This window comes from Zea mays, chromosome 4, assembly GCF_902167145.1.
Source record: "Zea mays cultivar B73 chromosome 4, Zm-B73-REFERENCE-NAM-5.0, whole genome shotgun sequence".
In the NCBI taxonomy this organism is placed as follows: Eukaryota; Viridiplantae; Streptophyta; class Magnoliopsida; order Poales; family Poaceae; genus Zea; species Zea mays.
Window position 1 is genome coordinate 47,773,941 of NC_050099.1, and position 10,552 is coordinate 47,784,492.

At 47.3% G+C, this 10,552-nt stretch overlaps 1 protein-coding gene across 1 annotated transcript; it reads left to right on the forward strand.

Moving 5' to 3' along the window:
- The first annotated feature begins 1,766 nt into the window (after positions 1–1,766).
- Positions 1,767–2,356, forward strand: LOC103653227 (pollen allergen Phl p 2-like). Its single transcript, NM_001320828.1, has one exon. The coding sequence runs from the start codon at positions 1,805–1,807 to the stop codon at positions 2,165–2,167; it is 363 nt and encodes a 120-aa protein (NP_001307757.1). The 5' UTR covers positions 1,767–1,804; the 3' UTR covers positions 2,168–2,356.
- The last annotated feature ends 8,196 nt before the right edge of the window (positions 2,357–10,552 follow it).

Below are 10,552 nucleotides of genomic sequence, written 5' to 3' on the forward strand. Positions count from 1 at the left end.
GGCAAGGATGGCCTTCCATGTTGATCTTCAACGGCTCCTAGCTGCCTTGGGGCTATAAAAGGGACCCCTAGGTGCATGGAGGAGTACACAAAGCATTCTCTGAGTATTCTAAATCATCCAGACTCCGCTTCCGCGCATTCGCTTCATTGTGCTAGTGATTTGGGCTCCATTCGAGTAGTGCACTCTCTGAGTTGTCATTTGAGCTCAAGTCGTCACTTGTGTGCGTGGTTGTGCTGCGTATTTGAGTCTTGCGTGTGTTGCTTCTCCCAACCTTACTCTGTGCTTTCTTTGTGATCTTTATTGTAAGGGCGAGAGACTCCAAGTTGTGGAGATTCCTCGCAAACGTGATAAGACTCTAAAGGAAAAGACCGTGGTATTCAAGTTGATCATCGGATCACTTGAAAGGGGTTAAGTGCAACTCTCGTCCATTGGAACGCCACAACGTGGAAGTAGGCAAGTGTTACTTGGCCGAACCACGGGATAAAATCGCGTGTCTCTTGTGTTGCATTCTCTGTGATTGTTTTGTCCACAAGAACTCATCTCATAACTACTTAGTCGCACTAACACTTCTATAACTAAGTTTTGTGGCTATTTAGTGGTTGATTATACATGATCACCTATTCACCCCCTCTAGGTGCTCTCACTTATCCCATTCATATTTTCATGCTGGAAATCAGTTTCTTGGATTTTTGGTGGATATCATTTCTTCATGAAAAATACATAGGAATTAGCCTTTGGTACTATCAAAAACGGTCATTCGTGGTCGTTTTCAGCCAAAACTATTGGCCGTGTACTCAAGGATCTTTGGTGAGAGGTTCCTATTACTTACCCCATACATATTTCCTTCTTAACATTTAGCTTCTTGTATTTTTGGAAGAGACTTTATTCATGAAAAATCCATAGGTGTTAGCGTTTAGTATTGTCGAAAATAAACGTTCAAGCCTGTCATGGGTGTAGTAAATCCAAAGGACTCATTGTTTATGAGCAGAAACTAGATAGAAAAATATTGTCTCAGCTAGGTACATCATAGTGGCCCTAGAATGTCTGAGACTCAATAGATCTAGACATCAAAAAACCTGAAGTTAGTAAACTAGCTAACAAAAAATGTGAAACATGAAACCGGCCCGAGATCATGGGATGTCCAAAATCTACACAAGAAAATGGATTGAAGAAACAACACATGCTTGAGTGTCTAGATTGCCATGTTTGACATGTCGGAACCAACAAAAGTGTAGAAATCATAATCCGAAAGGAGCAAAAGGAGTGGAACAAGAGTGAAGATGATTTGTTGTTTATAGTTTACTTTATTTTATATAAGAATTTAATAAGGGAGTTGAACAAGAGTGAATGTGATTTATTGTTTATAGTTTTTAAAGGGCATGGAGTTGAACAAGAGCGATGTTGATTTGATGTTTATAGTTTTTAAAGATTATTTGATGTTTATAGTTTTTTATAAGGAAATAAGTAGGGAACTGATGATGACTACATGCTTTTGCTTTTCGTTTCTTTTTTTATGAGAGGAGTGCATGTCATGCGTTTGTTTTGAACTTTTGCATGAGAGGAAAAGAGCTAGGACCTACTTATAGCAATGGTATACATGTGTTTGTCTTTGAACTAGCTGGCCAGGGTTCTTTCAAGGAACAAAAATAGGCCGGCCAGCGATGTCCGTGGCGTGCCATACATCAATGTCTAGCTCCCTTGCGTCCATTGTCCATAAATACATGCGCATCTGCAACATCGATCTCCACACACACACATCCATCAAAGAAACAGGCACACAAGAACAAATACCTCGCTACCAACAATGGCCTCCAGGTCCTCCATCCTACTTGCAACGTCGATGCTGGCTGCGCTGTTTGCGGTTGGTTTGTGCACCACCCCGCTCACCTTCCAGGTTGGCAAGGGATCCAAGCCTGGCCACCTGATCCTCACCCCCAATGTTGCAACCATATCCGACGTGGAGATCAAAGAGCACGGGGGCGATGACTTCTCCTTTACGCTCAAGGAGGGCCCGACCGGCACCTGGACGCTCGACACCAAGGCCCCGCTCAAGTACCCCCTTTGCATCCGCTTTGCTGTCAAGTCCGGTGGCTACCGCATCGCTGACGACGTCATCCCCGCTGATTTCAAGGCCGGCACCACCTATAAGACCACACTCAGCATCTAATCAGCCTCTGATGATGAATTATATTTCAAAAGAGCTCACCTGGTGCTCATGTTAGCAAGACAATATTTTTTCTATGGTTATTTTGTGGCACCAAACCACCCAAGAAATATGTGATGCTACATGTCCCTTCTGATGCCTTGTTGTGTTGGGTTGATATTATTACATAAACTAAATAAATTATTTATTTAAGATTTTAGGAGAAATATGTTGATATGGTCTACCTCCAATTAATCAGCTAAGGGCATCCCATTCAACCCTCATGATTGTACTGTTATCCCAGGCGGTCTCTCAACGAACATGTCCTTATGGAGAGGTACTCGGAAAACATCCTGATCCACCTAAAATACCACAAGTTCATAATCATAATCATAATGAATCATAGTACCATAAATTAATTCTCATCATGTTCATTGACTAGGGTAAAGCACTAGCATGTAGCTGATTATAATAACCCAACCCAAAAAGGTAATCAAGGACAGGATAAATAGAAAGCTAGTCAATCCTTAGGTTATTTATAGTATGCAGGACAGTGAATTATAAAGTAAATAAGACATAAAAGGTCAGATGACACTTGCCTTCACCAAACTGTTGATGCTCAGGGCTTCTCCTGCAAGTTCCTCCGACAACGCAGACAGAACGTTATCTATGCGAGTGCGAACACACATTCAACATTCTTGTAATAGAAAGGAACAGTACACCATACAAGGGAACACATTATAAACACGTGCAATACAAAATGGCGTTCGTTTCTACGGTCACACCAGAAAAAAGAAACGCCAAGATCGAAGCTACGATTGAGAAGTTATTGTGTCTACGTTGTACAAATATGAAATAGAACATTTAATTCGACATACTTGCATTAATCGGCATTTATTAAATGTAAACTAGAACTATCGCCTAATTTTAATTAATTCTCGTTACACAAGCAGCTCTCGGTTAATTAAACAATTTAAATTATATTAGAGACTCTAAGTGAGACGAATTAATGATGCGAGATAAAGTACACAACGCGCGAAACAACACGTCAGCACGCGCACGGCGTGCGGACCAACACGACACGCGAGGGCAATTATTAATAAAGAATATTTCGATTAAGGTTAACCATGTTATCGTTTATTTATAAATGCGCAAATCAAGACCCTAATTTAGATTTTAAATTAGTAAGCTACATTATTAACCATCGGTCAAACAAACATTTAAATAAATTAAATAAATATGTAAAAAAGCAGAGAATAATGGTACTAACATGTAGATAATTTTAATACGAATCTAACGCGACTTGAACGGAGTGAATCGGATTTAAAACGCAAAAGATATCGCGATTTTAAATTGAAAATCCTATCTGCATGCAGTTGTAAAATTCCAATGGGGTTTTTCGCAAAAAGACCATCTTCTTCCTCCCTCCATCATCTTCTCTCACCATGGCAAGGAAGGGGAGGAGGGACGGGGGCCGTGCAAGGCGGGGGGGAAGGAAGGGAGAAGAGGAAGGTGCTGCGCGGGGGAGACAGAAACGAAGAATTTCCATACACAACAATAGTGGAGGGCTCACCGGAGAAGACGACCTCGCCAGAGCCGAGGGCAAATTTGGTGATTGACGACGAACCGTCGGTTAGATCGACGAATCGAAGGCACCAGGACGAAGATCTCGACGAGACGAACACTGCGGTACCCTCAGATTCCACCGACGACAAAAGTAATTGCTCACCGAAATTGTCGTCGTCTTGAACTTCAGCGAGCAATTTCGGGAGTTTTAGATCTAAGCTGGGAACGAGTTTCGAAATTCGAAAAGAGCTCGACGAGAGTATTTCAGCCATATATATTTCTAGGGTTTGAATAAATTTTATTTTTCATAATTATCCCATTTTTAAAATTACAGATAATTCCAGAAAAAAAGCTGAAATCATTTTTAATGCTCGAAAAAAATCTCGATGGTTCTAAAATTTCTAGGAAAATTCCTAGACATGTTTTGGCACCCAATAAACTCAAAAACCATATTTAGCACTTTTGAAAATATTTTAAGTAACTCAAATAAATGTATTTTTAATTTCAGAAAATAGAAAAATATTCATAAAATTATGAAAATTTACGGGAAACTTCTATAAGTCATATGAACATGTTTCAAAGACTTCTTGCACTTAGAAACACTATGCAACAGTATGAATGCAACAACCATTACACTTCTAGAGCCCACGGCAACATAGAACAAAATAACTCTCTATTGTTTTAATAAAGGGAAAAGAAAAGCGAAGAAAGGAAAGGGTAACACCTGAATTTTGAGTATAGAGCAAAGAAAATCTTATTCGCCAAAATTCAGGGTGTTACAGACCTATCCCCATTAAAAGAATCTCGCCCCGAGATTCAACGTCGGCAGCAAAGAGTATAGGATACTTGGCTTTCAGATCATCTGCACGTTCCCATGTTGCTTCTTCTTCAGAGTGGTGACCCCATATGACTTTGCAAATTCTGATGGTATTCTCTAGTTGACTCTGTCTGCTGTCTCCAGAATCTGTGTTGGTTTCTCCTCATATGTCAGGTCTTCTTGGACTTCCAGTCCTTCCATTGGCAACTGCTCTTTGGGTACTCGCAAACACTTTCGGTCCACTCATCTTGCGCTTTCGGTCTTCCATCTCCTTGCGCTTTCGAAACAGTCACGATTGCTCTGTCAATCAGATGTTGGAAGGTAGGGAAGGTATGATTCATTAGTTGGTAATGCAGGGGATCAACCAATCCTCTCAGGAATTGGTACTGCCTCTTTACATGGGTGTTGACATCTTCAGGTGCATAGCAAGACAACTGTAGAAATTTGTCTCGGTACATACTGACGAACATGGGTCCCAGCTTCAGTGCCAGGAGCTCCTCCTTCTTCACTATCATAAGGCCCTCTGGAACATGATATCAGTGGAAATTTTCTCTAAATTCCTCCCAAGTGATAGCTTCAGGGTCGGCATGGGTGGTGAGGTAGGACTCCCACCAGGACTAAGCTGCTCCCCTTAGCAGGCGAGGACCATATAGAACCTTCTCTCTGTCATTACATTGGGCGGTGTGCAGCTCCCGCTCCACCGTGTGCAGCCAGTATTTGGCGTCCATGGGGTCGGAAGAGTGGGCAAAGAGATGGGGATGACCTCTCATGAGCTTCGCACGCTTGTCCCTTGGCATCTAAGGCATCTGCATCTATGGTTGAGGTTGAGGTTGCTGTTGTGCTTGCTGCATAGCTGCTAGAGTCTGCCCAATTGCTTGCACTGCTTGGGTGTGCATGAAGAACATCTGCTCCACTGTCATTGGGGTGGCGATGGAGGCAACTGATAGGGTGCCTCATCTTGTGGGGTAGGCTACTCCTGCTGAGTATGCCTCCCTCCTTAGTGCCTGTTGTCAAACATTTGTGGAAGGCATTCACACATCAGAACTGAGCTTGCAATCTTTTAGCATAAGAAAAGGCATACATAGATCTTCACAACACTGAATGAACAAACATCTTCACTGATTCTCAACACAGCCAAACACAACTTCTCACATAAAGAGGAAAGTATAATGAAAAGGTTTCCCAACTAAATAACTAACTTTACTAACACTGTAACTAAACCAAACTGCAGGGAACACCCACATTTTTGTGATAGTCATTACAAATATCCAAATCCATCACAGGTTCACCATGACAAGCATAAAACGTAGGATGAGAAAACTATCCTGACTAACTAAGACTAAATAAGAGTAAGACACTTGACTTACGAATTTATCACAAACTTTGATGCTAGTGGTCTAATGATCCAAATCTATCTTGGTTCTGCAGTCGGGAGTGTCATAAGCATGGTACCCTCGTGTCGGTGAGCGGTATGGGTGTTAAGTCCTAGCGGGGGCGGGAGAACCATACTCTTAGTGATGGTGCTCCGCATGCTGAACCCGCAACTCCACGATCTCAGCACGAGCCCTACTAAACTTATCAAGAGTGTGGTCCAGCTCGGTGTTGAGCACAGCGACTAGTTTGACTATACTGTTCAACCTAGGATTTCCTTCACCTATAGGTGATACAATCACACTTCCAGTACTGCTAGTCGAGTGACGGGGTTAGTACTTCAGGTTAAGACTGCCAGCCACCCCGCTGAACAATGAGCAGTACTGCGAAAGTGCATGTCGTGCAGCATCCTGCATGGTTGCCTCTACAGTGTCCCTCTCAGGGATAGAATAGTGCTCTGAGCAGACCTCTGCACCCTAGAGGTCATCCTCTGAATGACACACCAAATAGGTAGTCTCCCAACAGTCCGGGTACATCCCGTGACTATGCTGGTAGACTACACAATGGTACTCGATCGACCAGGTGTGTCGGTCCATAGCCCAGCGCAACAAAGTGTCGAGTGCGTCGTGAAAGTGACAACCACGAGCGGCGTCACGAGTGATGGATCCGACGATCTATCCTTCTGGCTCCTGCTCCTCAGAAAGCACGGTGATGTGGCTTGAGCTGCCACCATCGTCGTCTCCATCAGGATCTCCTTCAGCAGCTCCTCCAACAGCTGGGACGCCCTGTTGTGGTGCCGGGGGTGCCTCCAACGGGGGCACAGGGGAGAGATGCCTCACAGACTCCACCTCCTGCTATGGCGGGGAAGAAGAATCCTGCTGCTCCCTCTCCTGTTACCGACCTTCCTGCTCTTCAAGCAGGAGATGGTGCAGCCTCTCCAAGTGACTTGACTGACCGGTCACTGTGCGGCGAAGCGAACACTCTGTGGGGTATAGATATCGTCGGGTCCACTAGACGGCGAAAGGTCCTTGCATGAGGCCTCGGGCTAGTTACCCCGTAAGACCATCTCTTCGTGGGCTAGGCAAAAACTACTGGTGGAATGGGCCGGTCCAAGAAGGTGATGGACTCGGGTCTAGATGGTCCGTCAAATCGTGCGCTACCCCAAGAAACCGCTCGACTTTCCTGCGCCTGGCAGCCTCTAATGTCGGGCGGATCAGGGATGAGTCGGCGGGATTTTCGGGAGATTGGTTCAGTCGGTTCACTATTAGTTAGGAGATACGTGATCATCATGTACGTATGGAGTGCCCCACGGTCGTGTATATAAGGCCTAGGGGGAACCCCATTATTTTCATCCTATCTATCTATCTCATTAGCCTCTCTCCATTCAGGAGACACCACTTGTAACACACCACATACAGATCCACCACAGGAAGTAGGGTATTACGCCTCTCAAAGCGGCCCGAACCTGCAGAAAATCGCATGTCTCTCTCTTTCATGCTCCCAGCATGAACCATTGAGCTACAATCAACAACACCATCCTACCCAAAAGCACCGCAACGGTAACCCTGGGTGTGCGGTCGGACACTAAACACTGACAGCTGGCGCGCTAGGTATGGGTGTGTCGTTGATCAGAGCTAGCTCAATGGCCATCACCTCCAAGTGCAAGATCGCCCTTCGCCCCAGAACTATGTTCTGCTTTGGAACCATCTCATGCATAGAGGATGAAGAGGGAACTCTGCACCACGTAGCGGATCCGCCTGAGAAAAAGCTTTCCTCAGGAACCCCGAGAGAAGCCAAAGCAAAGCAGAGGGTGGCTCCACCATTCGTAGCTCGGGGGAAGATGATCCCTTACAAACCGAGGGTCAGAAACCCTTGGGAGAAGAAAGATAGACCGGTCAGGGTCTCGGCTATTCGAAAAACTTCGTTGTCCACCTTGCCCACAAAGGACTGGACATGGATCACTCGAAAGAAAGAAGCAAATGTCCCGAGTCAGGGGACGAGAACACGACGAGCCATCCTTCTGATACCTTCACCCTCAAAGGAGGACGGAAAAAAGAGCACCATTGCGTCAGCTCCCTTCTACCCCGATCTCCTCTTCATCATGGGGAGAGTGGAGTTCGCACCCATCTTTGACAATGAGCCTACCATGCAAGGGGAAGAACCTCCCCAGCGTGAAGCACGGCGATAGAGGAACAAATGCTGGAACGTACGGCGACATCATGAAGCCGGGGGACAGGATCTGGCGCAGCTCGTTTCAAGAGACGAAGCCTCAGAGATGGGAGAGACTCACGATGAACGAATGCAATGAGAAAGGCCTAACTCTCGCCGCCGCAATCGCCGACAAGCTCAAGATCGAGAGCGAGAGCAAACCGAATAAGCCGCTAGGCTACGGCGAGAGAATCCTCTCTTCGCTCGGAACATGTACCCCGACTTTTGTCGTGCAATGAACACGCCAAGTGAGGTCGGAGGGGTACTGGCGCAGATAGCTGACGATCTCTCGTGAACCCCAGATACGAAAGGCTACCGGCGGCTACTTACTCAGGTAGCCAATCACCTTCTACCCCTCACTCATCCTGCGAATGACCTACGTCACACCATCAACAGCCGGCGAGACACGCGGAGCTCCATCAACGCTTCGCGCGACCGACGGCATGAAAACGAGATAAGGCGCTGGGAGGAGTACGATCGAGATCACGGTGTACCAGCTCGGAGTTGCACCACCCGAGTTGAGTCGGCTGCAGCCTCAACTAGTGGGCCGTTCCAGGGATGATCGAGACGACATACTACCGACTCCCCTCCTCGGGACCGACAACACGAACATTGACAGGAAGACATGTGCAGAGTCTCCGCGCTTACTCCGTGTCTCCGGGCCATCCAGTGGCCCCCAACTTCAAGGTCTCCAACGTCGACAAGTACGAGCCTAAGCAGGATTTAGGCGGCTGGTTGGCTGTCTACATGACTGCTGCCCGAGCCGCCAGGGCAACAGAGGACGTGATGACGGCGTACTTGCCCATTGTCCTGGGGCAAGACGCACTGCAGTAGCTCCGACATCTACCCTGGCACTGCATCGACGATTGGAGTGACTTTAGTCATCGCTTCATCGCCAATTTCCAGTCCCTCTCCGACACAACCATGGGACCTCAAATCCATCAGGCGCCAGAACAATGAAACCCTCCGATCATTCCTCAAGAGGTTTCAGACAATGAGGAACCGCATCCCCGAAGTTGCCGACACGGCGGTAATTGAAGACTTTTACCGGGGATCCAACGACTCGGCCTTTGTCTGAGCCATACTCTAGAAAGCACCTGCCACCTCTGAACAATTGTTTCGGGAGGTGGACATTTGCATCACCGCGGATGAGTGAGCCCAGGACCTCATCGGGGGCACGAAATCTGCGCCACCCGCGCTGCGGTGAGATGTGAACCAGTAGCCGGACAGGCGCTGGGAGAAGAGGCCCCACGAGGAGGTGCACACCGCTGGGCCATCTGCCGCTCGGGCCCGCGGCACACTCCGCAGAGGGGTACGAAAACTGGATGAAATCCTCGACGCCCAGTGTCCGCACCACAAGGACATGCGCCACACCCTATGAAACTACAGGGACTTCAAGCACTCCGTCGGGCATGGCCGACCATTCTAGCCTCTACCGCCTCCATCGCCACGAGGAGAGCCTGGCAAGCCCAGGCAGCCTCAGCAGCAGGAAGGGGGGAGGGGTGGAGCTTTCCCATGCGTTGACAGGGAGGTCAACGTCATCTTCGGAGGTCACGGAGCATAAGAAAACAGGAGGCAGCAAAAGTTCAACGACCGGCAGGTCCTAGTGGCCACCACCAGTACCCTAGCTCCTTACTAGGAGTTAGAGCACGCGATAACCTCCAGCCGAGCTGATCAATGGCTCAACTTTGATCATCCCGGTAAGTACCCGCTTCTCGTTGATCCAGTGATCCAAGAGAGCCGAGTAAAGAAAGTATTAGTGGACGAGGGAAGCATCATCAACTTCACCTTCCCCCGGACGCTCTAGGCCCTGAGGGTTGCAGTCAAAGACCTCACTGAGTCAGATACTCCTTTCTTCGGCATCATGCCGACTGAAGGGGAGTACCCACTCAGACACATCTACTTGTCCGTCACCTTTGGAACCCCAGAGAACTACAAAACCGAGTTCCTGAGGTTCGAGGTGGCGCGTTTCGACTACGGGTACAACACCATCATTGGAAGGCCAGGACTAGCAAAGTTCATGGCCATTCCACATTACCCGTACATGATACTGAAGATGCCAGGACCTCAGGGAGTCATCACCATGCGCGCTGATTTCCAAGGCGCCGTAGAGTGCTTCCGGGGAGCCCTTCAAACAGCTCTTACCACCGGGCCTTCGGTAGTTCTTCCCGCACAGGCGAACAACAAGCTGGAGGAGGAAAATCTCATAATACCTGCTAACAAAGCTCAGGCCAGGACCTCTATACGGCCATCTAAAGAAACTAAGAGGATTAATCTGGGATTCTCTGATGAACGCAAGACTGCCATCATCAGCTGCAGCCTCAATGACAAATAGGAAAGCACGCTCGTCCGGTTCCTGCAAGATAACCGGAATGTATTTGCATGGCAACCTGTGGATATTCTGGGAGTCCCAAGAGAACTGGCCGAGCACACTCAAAGTGTATCCA